This window comes from Archocentrus centrarchus, chromosome 1 (genome assembly GCF_007364275.1).
Source record: "Archocentrus centrarchus isolate MPI-CPG fArcCen1 chromosome 1, fArcCen1, whole genome shotgun sequence".
NCBI classification, from domain to species: domain Eukaryota; kingdom Metazoa; phylum Chordata; class Actinopteri; order Cichliformes; family Cichlidae; genus Archocentrus; species Archocentrus centrarchus.
In genome coordinates, this window is record NC_044346.1 from 23,112,435 (window position 1) to 23,127,946 (window position 15,512).

The 15,512-nt window shown below is 41.7% G+C and overlaps 1 protein-coding gene across 1 annotated transcript in view; it reads right to left on the reverse strand.

Moving 5' to 3' along the window:
* Positions 1 to 15,512, reverse strand: part of grin2bb (glutamate receptor, ionotropic, N-methyl D-aspartate 2B, genome duplicate b) — a 122,515-nt gene that overhangs the window by 17,021 nt on the left and 89,982 nt on the right. The window contains exons 7-12 of the mRNA XM_030734496.1: positions 14,612 to 14,726; positions 14,117 to 14,322; positions 7,171 to 7,342; positions 3,576 to 3,729; positions 1,751 to 1,876; positions 265 to 494 (exon numbers count right to left, since the gene is read on the reverse strand). Coding sequence (XP_030590356.1) covers positions 265 to 494; positions 1,751 to 1,876; positions 3,576 to 3,729; positions 7,171 to 7,342; positions 14,117 to 14,322; positions 14,612 to 14,726 — 1,003 coding nt within the window. The remainder of the gene's footprint in view (positions 1 to 264; positions 495 to 1,750; positions 1,877 to 3,575; positions 3,730 to 7,170; positions 7,343 to 14,116; positions 14,323 to 14,611; positions 14,727 to 15,512) is intronic.

The following is a 15,512-nucleotide window of genomic DNA, read 5'->3' on the forward strand; positions in this document are numbered from 1 at the left end:
CTGTGCCATTCTTAAAACCACATGCGCAGCCTGCATGTAGCTACAAGAGCTACAGAAGCACTGAATGTTTGCAGCCTTCAACCTATCAAAACACAGAACATTCATCCTCAACCAACCTGTGCAAAGAAAAGGTTAGATTACAAATAAATAATGAAAATAAAATAATCATTAGTTGCACTCCTAAATACGTACCTCTCTCTCACATGTTCACACACACACCTGCTCCTTCACCCCGTAAACTATCACACTGTCTTAAATTCACACCTTTTTGTCTGACAGGCCCGACACCTGGTCGACATACTCCTCCTGGATCATGAAGGCAGCCAGGTTGGCAGTGTAGGAGGCCAGGAAGATGACAGCAAAGAAGGCCCACACTGACACCATGATCTTACTGGTGGTACCTTTGGGATTCTGCACAGGGACAGAGTTGTTGAAAACTAGACCCCAAAGCAGCCAGATGGCCTTACCGATGGTGAAGGAGGGGCCGCCGGGCTCTGGTAGACAGAATGACAGGGGAGGATGGGGGGGTGGGGCACAAAGAGAGATGAGGAAAGGAAAAGAGATCAGTTTCACAGATCACAGGTATTACCTCACTTTATCTGCATTTACTCTTTGGGGGACATTTGATGGATGGGAGCAGCACAGAATAGATTTATTCCCATCCTTTAGTTTGTCAGTGATCGCAGGATGCGCTGTACAGTCAACATCTGCTCTTCCAGCCATAACAATGACAACCCACTGTTACACACTACTAACTCTGCTCCACCTACCTCTATGGGAGTATGACAAGGTAGCAGGAAGGAAACACTACCTACCATATCTTTGTGGTATCAGAAAAAGGGGAGAAAGAGGGAGGGGGGGGTGGAGAGATGGGCATGCAGCAGGCTGCAATTACATATGCTACAGCTGCAGCAGCAGTACAGGACAACAGCCTTACACAACCCAGCGATTAAGTGACACAACCCATAAGACATTCAGAAAACAGCACTGTAGGAAACATTACTCCAAACTATTTTATCCCCTGTGGTCCTTGATAAAAAAAGACTGTGAGCAGCAATATAACAGTTCTCTGATTTTATCTTGAGCGGTTGCTGTGGTGGCAACCTATTCTCAGAGTCAAACAGAGCTGTGCATATAAAAGCTAGAGGGAAAAAACCCCAGAATGAATCTGAACCACTGATTTTGATACGCAAATTGATATGAATGGAGTGCTGAGACTACATTTGATTCAACAGGGTAGTGTTGTTTGATACTGCCAGACATTGTTAAACCTGACATACATTTTCAATGTAGGTAACAGATCTTCTTAACTGTATTCAGTGGTTTTACAACCCCAGATGTAGTGATGTAATGCTGGTGTAATATTTGAGAATAAAAATGATTTTGTAATGCAAGAACAAAGGAGTCTTTGTTTTGCACTGCGATGCTAAGAATACTTAAGATCAGCTATCTGGTTCTTGCCAGTGATCCTTTTCATTAGTGAAAGAGCTTAAGTGACTATAGATGCAGATAAGCACTCAAGACATCAAGTAGGAAGTCCCAGAGCTCCAGTTGAACTCATTCAGATGGGATTGTCAAAGTAATTTAGCGCCTGGAGGGCTCAGTTTGAATGCTGTATTCAAGTTAACAAAACCTATCACCACATTTGAGCACACCAGACTGCCTAAAAATGTACCTCATTGTAACCTTTTAGCAGCAGGAATTGAGTGGGTCTTGGTTTGTGTGTTAATGGACATGCATGTCCTCTCACCTCGTCCGTCTGCCAGACAGCGATTGTAACCCACCGGGCTGAAGTACTCAAACACAAACACAGCCACTGCCGAGACGATCAGCAGCATCACAAACATCATTACCCAGACATCGGCACTGAAGGGCTCTGAAACAGAGAGGGGGGTGAATGAGGGAGGAAGTGAAGGGGTAGGGGGGGGGGGGGGGGGGTTGTGGGAAGACAGAGAAAGGAAGTTCATTAAAGCAAATGAAAGTAAATTATAATGTCACCCCCTGGTAGCAACATGCTTATTTGTATTCAGACGTTATGTGCTGTGTGCTTGTCACATTTATGGATTTTGTCTGAGGTTCTGTGAACACTAACAAGTACCTCTGAAGAGAAACACAGAGGAAGAGACAATTTGTATAGTCTACTATGGTCTCTGACAAACACCATAGTGTTGTAGCTGACAAAACAATCTCCACCAAAGGTCCACCTGACAGCTGTTCCTGAGCAATTCACAGTCACTTACTCTTTGACTTACTCTGCAGGTCATACAGAACTAATGCTCTAAAGTCTGGGTTTTACCCAATGTATATAAAGGGAAAGGTTTTTGCTGTTGTCAGAAGAAGGTTAGTCTCTCTAGTATTCATTCATTAATTTCCACATCAGGGGAAATTACAAGTCACCAAAAAGTCACAGGCTTTGCAGATTTTGTTGAATATGATTGAAACTGCTACAAAGAAAATGAAGAGGCATTATTTTCTTAGAAAGAGTTACTATCTTTCTTGTTAGATCCCCCCCCCCCCCTCCCATTTCACACTGGGGGTAAAATATGGCATAAAGTGACATAGTATATGTGTGTCATAATTTGATTAAAAAAAATTCTTAAACTTGGCAGATATAGCTGAAAGAGGTATGCCAATCTATGGATACATCCAAAGTGAAACCCAAAAACTGCTGAAATAACAATGAAGTTAAATTCTTCTTGTTTCCCTGCCTTAAGAATGGCTTCTTGGCAGCCACCCTTCCACTGAGACCATTTCTGATGAGGCTTCAGTGAACAGCAGATGGATGAGCTGAACAAGGTGAAACAGGCTTGTTTTTTACTGCCACTGCTTTAAACATTAGGACTGTTCAACTAGTAAAGTGCAAGTGAGCTTTTACTTTGATGGTGTTACGGGAAACACAATACATTTGTCAAGTCATGAAAAATAAACTGACAAAACAAGGCAATGGTAAATTGTTCCTCCTCCTCTTTTACTGAAAACATTTTAAAAGATTACAATGAGCTGTAGAACAAGGAGGAGTGCCCTGATAAATGTGTGAAAAACCGCTGCCCCTGTGTGCAACATGAAATGACAGTCTTGTGTCTGGCACAAAAGAAAAAGGACAGAACTTTAAGCACCTCTTCAATTATTAAGCAAAATATTTCCTAAAAATGTTAAACATCTGCCATTCCATTAAAATTTCAGAATAACCTCTCAGTGGACCTTGTAGTGAGATTTTTTTTTTTTTGTCAGCTGCTGTTTTCAAAGCCATAAATTAAACATTTCACTGTGTAAACCTGTATGCTGACAATAAAGATGAATCTGGAAACATTTTTCATTACTCTCCACTGCAGCTGTATCTTAATTTGAATCATTTTCAGTTGCATTTTATATTTCTGTGTTGTTGAATTTGTTTTTTGTTTTGTTTTTTTAAGTGCTGCCAGAACAGGTTGTTCACCACAAATAAACAATGTACTCACTTTATGGAAAACCTCATCTTGTCTGCATTTATTATGTGATATGAGCGTGTGCGCGCATCTGATTGTTCTCGGTTGTGTTGTATATCTGCCAGGAGCACCAGGTGTGTTTTTCCTTACCTAGAAAGGCGGACGGGGAGACGGTTCCATTGCTACGGGAGACCATGACACTGATCCCCGTCTCAATGAAGGGCACAGAGAAGTCAATGACCTCTGACCTCTCCTCATTGATGGTGAGTGAACCCACTGCCATGTGGGCGTTCTTATACACTACCTGAGGAACAGACAGGCAGACATGGACAGGAGGTGAACATAGAAGCTCAGTGCTGAAAATTTCCAGGTCTGTGGGGAAGAAAAAGATGTGGAAGGGACATGATGATACAAGTAAATTAGTACTGTAGTTCTTAAACTATCCACCATCTCTGCTAAGGGACCCACAGGCTTTTCCTGTAAAATGAAATCAGGAGGAAAAGGAGATCATTTCCACACTGGGTCAGTGTTCAACTCCCCACCAGCCCAGCTTCCCTCTAAGTGCGTTCAGGTATATTTAGCCCTAAGTTTCTGGAGCCTCAGGACATGAATAAAAAAAGATTGTTTATAAGGGATGTATGTATGCCAGAGAGAGCAGGAATCCTACACGCTGTTTGTTCCCTGTGTTTGTCACACTTCTTCACAGTGGCCTGCTCTCTTCTTGCTCTCTCGTTCTGTTTTCTGCATCTGTTGTCCTGTTTCCCCCATTCAAATTAAATCATTAGCTGCTTGCTTAAGCATTTAAGGACGTGTACTAATGAATTTGTGCATGCATGCATTGCACATTTGCATAGCACTGCCTTTATGCCAATGTATAACAGCAGCAAATTTATACCACAATCTACAGTAACTGGTCTCCAGATTTACTTACTTTACAGTACGCTGCACATCTTCACTAATCAGTGTTCCGAACATAATAATGTAATAATTCGTTCGATGCCATAATAAGTTAAGTCTGACATTGCACTCATTTATGAAGGCTGCTGCATTGTGGTGGATGTCTAATGTGTTATGCGTGCAGGAAAGAAATGGGTCTTTCCCTTAGGCTGGTTTCTCCCTCTCTGCATCTCTTTCACAATCGCTCCGGCTTCTCTCCATGCATTTTTCTTTCTCCATCTCTGATTAGGACCATCATGGCGTCCTCTTGAGTTCTTGCAGAGCTGATCACAGCCGCCCCCTACCCCAGCCACCCCTCTCACCACCCAAGGCCAAGCTATGGGGAACAAGTGCTACATGACATGACAGAGGCAGTGAGAAACTAACACAAAGAGGGGTGACGCAGCATGCAAAAAACCTAAATTTATATCTTATATATTTATTTTCCACAAACTTGAAAATGTCAAACTGTGTCGGTTCTTTAAACGATTTTGGTTTAGTAACAATGCAAATAGACATTCACTTGTAGCACATTTGTAAATGATTAAACTTGCAATTAAATCTCCTCTAAGTTTACAAGAAACCCGTGCTTGATCACAAGCCACACAGAGTTAGCGCCACATGCTAAAGCTGGAAAAATCACCAGCATCACTAAGGGGGGAAATTTCAATGGCTGACTGGCCAGGTTGCACTGCTGAACGTGTCTGAGTGGGGGATTTCCTCTCATAGCTGGACAAGGATTTGAGGCAAAGTAGTAGTGTTCTTTATTTCCATTTTATGCATCAAAAACTGTCTAATAAACAAAAATTTTCAGACATATTCTTGAGCGATACTTGCAGACTGTGAAGTTAAGATAACAAACACTGGAAATTTTGGAAAGTCTGGTTGCTCTTGTGTCATTGCTCCGTCTGCAGCATATATATTCAGAATACAATGAGACCCATCATAAAAATAACCCATACTTCAAGTAAAGCATAACACTTGTTGGCTGAAGCAGTATCTGTATTTGACTTTATACTTTACTCACTTGATTGCTTAATTGATATGAAAATGCTGAAAAGTGGTAAAGTCTGTTTACTGCAATCATATTTTAAGGTGAATTCAGAACCTCAAATTTTTAAAATCGGGGAAAAATATGTATGTTGAATACATAACTATAAAGCATACAGCAAATATAAAGCATAATAAATACATTCAAACTGGCTCAGTGGTCTTGTGACCAAATATAGCCTGGGAGAAATCTGACATGTAAATGCTGTTATAACCTAAATGTATTAACCAACCAGGAAAGGAGCAAGAAATGACATGCAGATAGACAACATTAAGACACTGCTGCCATTATGAAACCAAATGCAAACAGAACTGATGGAGAGAAAATGTTCAAAACATGTTTTCCAACAAAGAGGAAACTGTAGCTGAGTGCAGGCAGTTATTTCCTGATGTGTCCTCCAGCTGTTATTATGACCACACCATGAATGACACAGTGTGGAAAGAAACAACAGAGGAATTGCAGCAGTTATTATCATCACGCAGTCTACATGCATTAAATTTGATGTCTTACTCAAGGGTTAGGTTTATTTCATATCACATAGCTGACCTTTCATTAAACTTATCACATAACTGTTATAATCTCATACCCTATGTGTAATGTGTAAGTTTAATGCAGCAATCATTAATACACCTGCAGTTTCCCTACTGTGACAAGTCGAACTTCTGTCATGAAAAAAATCTATTAATTAACAGACATAAATGCTCTCCCTCCATTTAAGCCTGTTACTTTTTTTAGATCAGTTCCCAGCAAATATTTCAATATTAAATAACTGATGACAGACCGTATTTTCTCAACCTGACTGATTCATAAATCGTTCTAAAATGAAAGATCTTGCTGGAGGTCTTTCTTGGGCTTTCTAGCATCCCTTTCAAGGATTTTTAAAACAAGAATTGTTTTAAAACTGACTGAGGCCTAACCGGCACAAACAAGTACTTACCATGAAATACAAAGAATTTACACACAGATGTACAAAAAAAAGGTGTTAGGTAATACTAGTCTGTATACATGGAATGGATGTCATTTGGCTGTCTGATCCCAACCAGTTGATAACCAAATTAATTGTCAATCAAATATCATTGCAAGAAAACAAAGACACTTTGCTGCAATAATAAAATCAATATTTCTTGCTTTGTAAAAGAAACAATGACTGCACAGTCATTGTTCATGGAAGCAATGTCTGCATTAGCATCTGTCTGTTTATGGTGCACTTTTTGCCATCATACTTCAACCAAATTTGACTGTGGAAATTAATGAATGAATACAAATTATACAGTAGATGGCAGACATATTCTACACCACCAGCAACACACCACTACCAATGATGAGCTATACACATATACAGAACTGCAGTTATACTGTTGTGACACTGGTTCTGATGTAAATCAGAGAAACCAAATAAAAATACTTTGATTTTGAGTATAAAGTCTAATTGTGTCACTCTGACAGTCCAATAATGGTTGTATGGCAACATCTCCAGAGGTCTGCCGCAGCATTCTGCCAGCTGTGAAATCCACAATCAGCTGATGTGCTAGCAGGTCTGAATAAAATCAACTAAACAGTCCCAGAGGGTATTTTCAGGCTGATGCTTTTTTTTTTTTTTTTTTTTTAGTGTTAGGATGAACTTTTTGGAACAACAACAACATTGATCAGTCTTCTGAACCACAATATGCACTGCCTACTGCAGAACAACAGTATCAAAACCAGTAATTAAAAAAAAAAAAAAGTGGAATCTGAAAGAGTAAAAGAAAATATCCTCACCTCTCCGACCATGCCGTTCCACGTCCCATTAACCTTTTTGCCATGTTTGCCGTTGGTGACGAGGTAGAGGTCATAAGTGAACTTGACTGTCTTAGCAATTTTCTTCAGGATGTCGATACAGAAACCTTTGCAGCAGCGCTTGATGTAAATCCCCGAATCGCCTGTTTGATTGCTGGTAGGTGGAATGACAAAGGAGAAAAAATAAAGATCAGAGAGCAGGAAAAAAGGTTTCACTAACCTGAGATCAAAGTTTAGTTTGGTTCAAGTACATAAAACAAGCAGATTCAAAAGAAAGAAGACATCAAGTTTTTTTCATTGATTAGCACACCTGGAAATACTAGGTTCTGATATAAACACGCTGAAAAATTAATCTGGATCATTTTGATGATTGATTAATTCTTTTCAGTCATGTTTACAACAAAAAATACTGTTCGCTTGACATACAAAAGTCTTAATTCGGCTCTTGGAAATTAGACATTAGAAAATATGTTATTGCCTCTTTCAGATCAAATGATTAATGAAGAACATCAGCAGCAGATATAACAATAGTAAAAATCCTTACTGGATGCAAGCTTAAGATAGTGAACATACATCTGCTCATCAAGGGGGGCCTAGTATGTTCATTTATACCTCTAAGTTTTTGTTCTGGGACTGCACTTGAAAAGACTTGAAATGTTTTGCTTCCTTCTTTTTGATTATCCTTATTGCTTTCACTTGTGTCTCATTCCTCCTTTGTCTTCATCCTTTTGTTTTCAATCACACCACGGTGTATAAATAATCCTGTTTTCTTTTTTGGTCTCATCAGGTCATTTGTCTATTCTCCCAATAGTGTGGTCTTAATTGATGCCTGCACGTTTTTGTGATCACCATACTCTTTTGGATTTCTGTTATATTATCTTTGTTTAGTATTTGTTCAGTATTTTGTGAACAGGCAAACAGGCTTGTATTTTGCTCTAAAAGCATCCGTCCTTGTGTCTGGCATTTGGGTCCTCCTTCACCCCTGACGTGAAAAGAATAAGAAACTCATGAAAAGCTAATCCACCATGAGGGAAACATCAGCTTATGACCTCTTTCTCTAGAAATCCTTGTGAATTAACTAAAGCCCCAGTCACACAGGCCTAGTGTCTGTTTAGTGATCCAATGGCAATCACAGGTTGTAGGGAAAAATGTGTATTTCCCAACTACTTGGCAAGTGGTTGCTGGCAGTCACTAGGCAATGTCATGGTCCTGGGTCTTCTGCCCGGTGTTTTGTGTTTAGGTTTTGTTACTGTTAATTATCTTCAGTTTGTTTTGTTATTTGCTTATGGTTTTGAGTTTTGCCTTTGTGCATCCCCCTAGTGTTTCAGTTTAATTCAATTACTATTCTCTCCACCCTGCAACCAGGTGTCCTTGCCAACAGCTTCTCCTCTGCTTGAGCCTCTGGTGATGAGAAGGTTCAGCCTTTCACCGGCTGCTCACTCTGTAGCTTTCATGCTCGCCAGCTCTTCTCCACTGCAACCTGAAACAGTGCAGAAGAGGAAGAGGAGCTCTCGGCGTCGGTAGAGTGATTCTGAGCCCGAGACCTGCGGTATCTGGGGATTCCAGACTCTGTGCCAGTCAGCTCTTCCGCCTCAATGCTGCTGCTGCCCAGCTCGTTAGAGGTCCTGCTGTCTAGCTAGTTGTAGGTGTTCCTCGCCGCTACTGTAGACTGTTTCCCAGCTTTTGCCTACCTGCGTCTCTTGACGCCAGGTCTCTGGATCCCACTTCAGTGATCAGTGAGATATTTTTTTTCTCATGCTCTCTTTGAGCCAGAAAAATTAAAACCAAGAATGTTGTGAACCAGCTTATTTACAGTAAGCTGTCTCTGAGACAGCTTATTGTAAAATATTGTTTGGTGATTCTGTGCCACCCAGTGTGTGTCCTATTCTGGCCTCTGATTGTTTTGCATCAATGCTGACAAGTAGCAAAAAGGGTGAGGGTGGCTAGGGCCCAGTCTGTCCCTGCACCTGTTCCTGTTGTTAGAGTGAGAGTGGCTAAGCTTCAGCATCAGCCTCAATTGTCAGAGGATTTGGTTGTAAGCCCTGCACAGCCCTAGCCTGTGCAGGCTGAGTGTCCTGTACAGCTGGGACCCAGCGAAAGACAGTTTTTTGCCCACGTTTGCCCCTTCTTCCTGCTTATGCCCTGGTCAGCTCAAAGATTGATGGGTCCTGCATAGCCCAAATCTCTGACTGCTGGTTCTGCTGAGCAACCCCCGTCATCAGTGAAGATAACAGGTCCTGCCGAGAAGCATCTGTCTGAACCTGAATTTGAACCCGAGCCCATGGTCCCGAGTTGCCTGAACCTGAGTCGGAGTTCGAGGGTTCTAGTTTGATACCACGTGATGCCAAGGGTCTCCATCCTCACCTCTGGTCACCTGTTGGGCCCCCAGATGGTCTCTGTTGCTGTTGTCAGCCTCCAGCTAAGCCACCCAAGGGTCTCTGTCATCATTGTTGGCCTCCATCCTAGCCGTCAGGGGTGTCCCATCGCATCTGCCGATATCGGCCACAGGCCTGGACACCAGATGGTCTTTGCCGCTGTCGTCAGCATGCTCCTAAGCCTTGAGAGGTGTTCCGCCACCCTCGCCACCCTTGGCATCTGTTCAAGTCAGAGCCCTTGTCACCAGTGTCAGCCCCCAGGGAGACTCCTTTGTCTTTGTCATCGCCGGCCTCTGGCCAGACCACCAGAAATGTCCAAATACCTTCACTGATGCCAGACTCCAGAGAGCCTTGCTCACCATCATGGGCCTCCAACCAAGCCTCCTGAGGTGTTTGGTCATCTTCACCATCAGTGGCCTCCTGCCAAACTACTAGATATTCTCCACCACTGGCCACGCGGCTGACCCCCAGAGTGGCTCTGTTTCCATCGATGGCCACCTGGCTGGCCCCCCGGACTGCCATGTTCCCTGTATTTGCTCCACAGCTGGGCCGAATCCCAGGGCTGTTTTGTGTTTTGGATGTTCTGGCTCCCTGTTTTTTTTTTTGTCTTTGTGTTTATGGTTTTATTTTCAGTTTGTTTCTGGTTTGCTTGTGGTTTTGAGTTTTGCCTTTGTGTATCCTCCTTGTGTTTCAGTTTTGAGCATTCAGTTTTTTATTACTGTGTTTCTTATATTCCCTCAGTGTGCCTGTGTCCCTGTGTTCTGTGTTAAGTCTATGTTCCTGTTACCACGTTCTTTTATTCCTTGTTTTATTTTGTTGGTCTCTGAAGATCTAAAGAACCGTAGTTCAATCCTGGATTAACTGATCATCTATTTGAAGAGTTTCAGTCAGGTTTCAGAATTCATCACAGTACAGAAACAGCATTAGTGAAGAATACAAATGATCTTCTCATGGCCTCTGATAGTAGACTCATCTCTGTTAAACCTGTCCTGTCTCTCTCTCCTCAGCCCCAACCGATCACGGCAGATGACTGCCCCTCCCTGAGTCTGGTTCTGCCAGAGGTGTCTTCTGTTAAAAGGAAGTTTCAGTGTCTTCTGTTAAAAGGAAGTTTTTCCTTCCCACCGTCGCCAAGTGCTTGCTCATAGGGGGTCGTTTTGACTGTTGGATTTTCTCTGTAATTATTGTAGGGTCTTTACCTTACAATATAAAGTGCCTTGAGGTGGACTGTTATAATTTGGTGCTATATAAATAAAACTGAATTGAATTGTACCTTGTGTTTTGTATTCAGTTTACTTCCCTTGTCCTGTCCTCTATGATTAGCTCCTGCTGTGCTCCCACCTGTTTCCTCTTCCCTCATTACCTCATGTGTATATATTGTCTGAGTCTTCATCTATTCCTTGTTGCACCCTCCAACTTGGCTGTGTCCCTCTTCATTGTGTGTTCTCCTAGAAGATGTATAGTTTCAGATTACCTGTTCCTGACCTACCTCATTTTGTATCTTGTCAAGAGTTCAGCAATAAAGCTGCTTTAGGTTACCTTTTGCTCTCCTGCCTCTCCGTTCAAGTCCAACTCCTGCCTGCTACACAGCTGAACTGTGACAGGTGAAACTGGTAGCAAGGAGGTATATGATGCTACACTGAGAACCACCTTGTTGTTGAATAATTTATCTGGATCTTTTTGATCACTAAGTCATTCATTTCAATCATATTTACAATACAAATGGCTGTTTGTTTATTTGAATTTATTTTGATTTTGCATTGCTGAGTGGACAAAACAGGGTTTATTTATCTACTGTCACAAGGACAGATAAAGTAAATCTTTCATACCTCTTGCAATAACGCTCTAAAATTTGTATTTCCCTTATGTTATGTTATCATATATCCATATTGTTTCACATCCTGGGACTTTATGCAGCTCCTCAGTCTATCCACAGTCTACAAGCTATTTTAGCTCCTGATATTTTCAGGCCCACCTCCCAGACTTTTCAGAAACTTTTCCTTCCGTAATATTTCTGCTATTTATTCTGTGCACATAGTACACAGGTTTTCAAAGTGTTCAAAGGAACATTTTGAAAACACAGATCTCAATGGGAAAAAAAATTCATGCTGGATATCTATATTTATATGGACTGGGTAGGTGTGTAGGTGCGCTAGGAATGAAATGATGCCACGCAGTTTGATGAAAATGAAAATTATCAACCTACAGAGGAATGAATTCAAAGATGTCGTGAAAATCAAAGTGAAACAAATGTTGCAGCAGGCTGGCCCATTTTGCTGAAATTTAATTGCAGCAACGCAAAATGGTACTCAATAGTTTGTATGGCCCCCACATACTTGTATCCATGCCTTACAAATTCGGGGGATGCTCCCAATGAGACGACAGATGTCCTAGGAGATCTTCTCCCAGATCTAGACCAGGGCATCACTGAGTTCCTGGACTTTCTGAGGTGTAACCTGGCGGCGTTGGATGGACCAAAACATAATGTCCCAAAGCTATTCTATTCGATTTAGGTCAGATGAATGTGGGTGTCAGCCAAAGGTATCAATTCCTTCTTCCTCCAGGAACTGCGTGCTTACTCTTGCCATAAGAAGTGGGGCATTGTCATGCACCAGGACGAAGTTAAGACCCACTGCACCAGCACAGGGTCTGACAATGGATCCAAGGATTTCATCTTGACACCTAATGGCAGTCAGGGTGCTGTTGCCTAGCCTGTAGAGGTCTGTGCATCTGTCCATAGATATGCCTCCCCAGCACTGACACACCACCAAACTGGTCATGCTGAACGAGGCAGCATAACGTTCTCCACGGCTTCTCCAGACCCTTTCACATCTGTCATATGCACTCAGGGTGAACCTGCTCTCATCTGTGAAAAGCACAGGACACTTGCCAGTTCTGGTATTCTATGGCAAATACAAGTCGGGCTCCAAAGTGCTGGGCAGTGAGCACAGGGCCCACTAGATTACATCTGGCCCTCAGGCCACCCTCATGACGTCTGTTTCTAATTGTTTGCTTACAGACGTTCACACCAGTGGCTCATTGGAGGTCACTGGAGCTCTGGCAGTGCTCATCCCTTTCCTCCTTGCACAAAGGAGCATGCCGGTCCTGCTGATGAGTTAAGGACCTTTTAGGGTGCTGTCCAACTCTATTGCCTGTCTCTTGGAGTCTTTTCCATGCTTTTGCAACTGTGCTAGGAGACTCAGCAAACCAGTACAATGCTGAAAAAACATAAGAAAGACTGAAGCCTAAACTGTTTTTACACATTGATTTCTTTTATATGCATTTAGTTCACTATTTATGCCATGCTTAATATGACATCTAACAATGTAACTCATCTGTGGATGACAGAAAGGAAAAAGTTCAATATGTTACAGCTAATATTCACTTTTCTCAGAGCAATACATTGGAGCAAGTAAACAAGTTTAGAGGTTGTCATCCAAATTACACAGTGATGAGGGACTAAGATTAACACACTTTGGGGCAAACATTTAACCAACCTGTGCGTCATCAGTCAGTGGGTTGTTTTGGCTTACAGCAGATACAGGTGCATAACAGCTGTGGGTAACAACACAATGGAAGCTCTGGCACAGTTTATTGGATGTTGCCAGTGCCAGACCAAGGACAAATATATTTGTTTGAGTGTTCTGTATTCACACAAGGGTGTGTCAATTTCTATTTATCCAAATTGTGGTTTTATGAATTGAGCTACATCCAGTGAACAACCTTCATGTGATTACTGAGATAAATGAACATGGAATAAAGTGAAATTCTTATTTTTCTGTCAACAATACTGTGCCCGTGTATATCTGCTTTTGTGCGTACAAAGGTGATTCTGCAGAACTCTGCATCTGGCTCTTGGAATATTTTTGGCTAGAAATAAATCCTGCATATTATCTGTGAAGTATTGATGCCTGCTCCTGAAATGCTGCATGTGTTGCTGAGAGAGAAAGCTTGAGAAAAGAGGAATGGGAGAAGGAACAGGGTGAAAGATCTGTCAATAAAAACACTGAGCTCCAAGATGTAGCACACCCTAAGGATATTTCAGGTAGGCCATTGATAGAAAAGGAGGCCAATGAAGCACAATTAATTATCACACTCTAAGGACAACTGGATGGCAAGACGATCATGGTGAAGAGGCGGGGGAGGCAGAAAAACAGGGACAGAAAGCAAGTCAGTAATCTGGTTAACAGAAGTGAAACAAGTGGCACATTCAGTAAAGACAAAAACAGGAGCGCCATTACAGCACGCTTCAGGGCGGAACACAAGAAGAAAGCCAAAATACACAAAAAAGAGAAAATTCAAAGAAAACAAAATTATTCAAGGCTGTAAGGAGTCCTCTAGCACATGCATATTTGATTGCACTTGTTTTGTTTTGTTTTTTTTAAACTAACACAGACTTCAAAATATCTGATTAAACTACAGATACAGCTAAACTAATCCAGCTAATCCAAGGTTGATGTTGGTATAAAGAAATAGTGGTGACTTGTTTGGTGTCACAAATCTAAAGGTTTAATAGAGAAAAACTTAAATTCTTAAAATCAAAATTAAATTCCCACCTTAGTTTGAGCTGTTTTCGGCATGGCACAGTGTTCCTCATGCAGGTCCCGCTAAGCGGGTCCACATCCTCCACAATGACAAACGGTGCCTCCTCCAGAGTCACGATGGACAGGTGGTCTTTCCGCTCCTCCGCTGCTGAATACAGCTCAAAGCGAGGCCAAACATGGTACCTCATCGTCAAGGATCCTCTCTCCCATTTGCCAACCTGCATGAGTGAGTGGGAGGAGAGCTGGGTGTTATGTACAGGCTACTGTAATGGGTACTTGAAGTGGCAGCGAGACACTCCAAACAAAAAAGTGACAGACGCATAACAGAAGCATCAGAGGGGGAAAATACAGGGGGTGGGGCAGAGGCTAGAGAAGAGAAGAGAAGAGAAGAGAAGAGAAGAGAAGAGAAGAGAAGAGAAGAGAAGAGAAGAGAAGAGAAGAGAAGAGAAGAGAAGAGAAGAGAAGAGAAGAGAAGAGAAGAGAAGAGAAGAGAAGAGAAGAGGTTACCCTGTCCCACTGTCTGTCCTTGTCTAGAAGAATGATGACCAGCTTGGGGAACATCTGGTGGCCTTCTTCACTAAATGACAGGTTTCGACCTTCAAATGTCACATTCATAAGGTACCTGGAAATGGGAAATTGAGTTTGAGTTGCAAATATCAACATGTGCCTGTTGGTCTCAAAGCGAAATGTGCACAATTTAGACTTTATTTGGGCTTAAAAGAAAACATAATGAATGAATATTCAAAGGCTGCTTTTCCCTCCTTTACGTTGTGGTCAAACTGAACTACTGACAGCTCTGAAACTATAAACCTAACACTGACATATCATCACCTAAGCTCTTGTAGCTATTTATTTGCAAACACCAAACATTCTTCTTCTTCAGGTCTTATATATTTTATTTTATTATTTGGCTTTCAGCTGTTAAAATTCTTCACATTGTTCAGAATCTTGTTACAAACTTTGTTCACTTGGTGGTGTGAGCAGCTCTAGCAGTAAAGCTGTGGGCCTCACAATCAAAACAACGGGACACAGTTCTCTGTGAGGTCATCACAGTAACATGTTTAACATTAGACAAATTCGTCTATAAAAATTGATGAGTGCAGCTTTAAGGGCTACGACACAACATGACAGCAGCATCAGTACAGCACTGAGAACACTGCTGTACTCCTAGTTCAAAAAACAGTGGGAGGGTGCACTCAAAATCAAGGACCACTTTTTTCAAATATTTTTTAAATGTCTGAAATGTTGAAATATTGAGACCAAACATTTAAGCCACATAGATGGCTCATATTGGCAGTGAGTCAGTGCTGTCAAATATTCAGTCCAATTACTAGGCAGTGTTGTATTAGAAATTTTTGAAATGTCTTGGCATGTAGTTCAGAAAAAAAAGATTGAAAAAGGCTGTGTT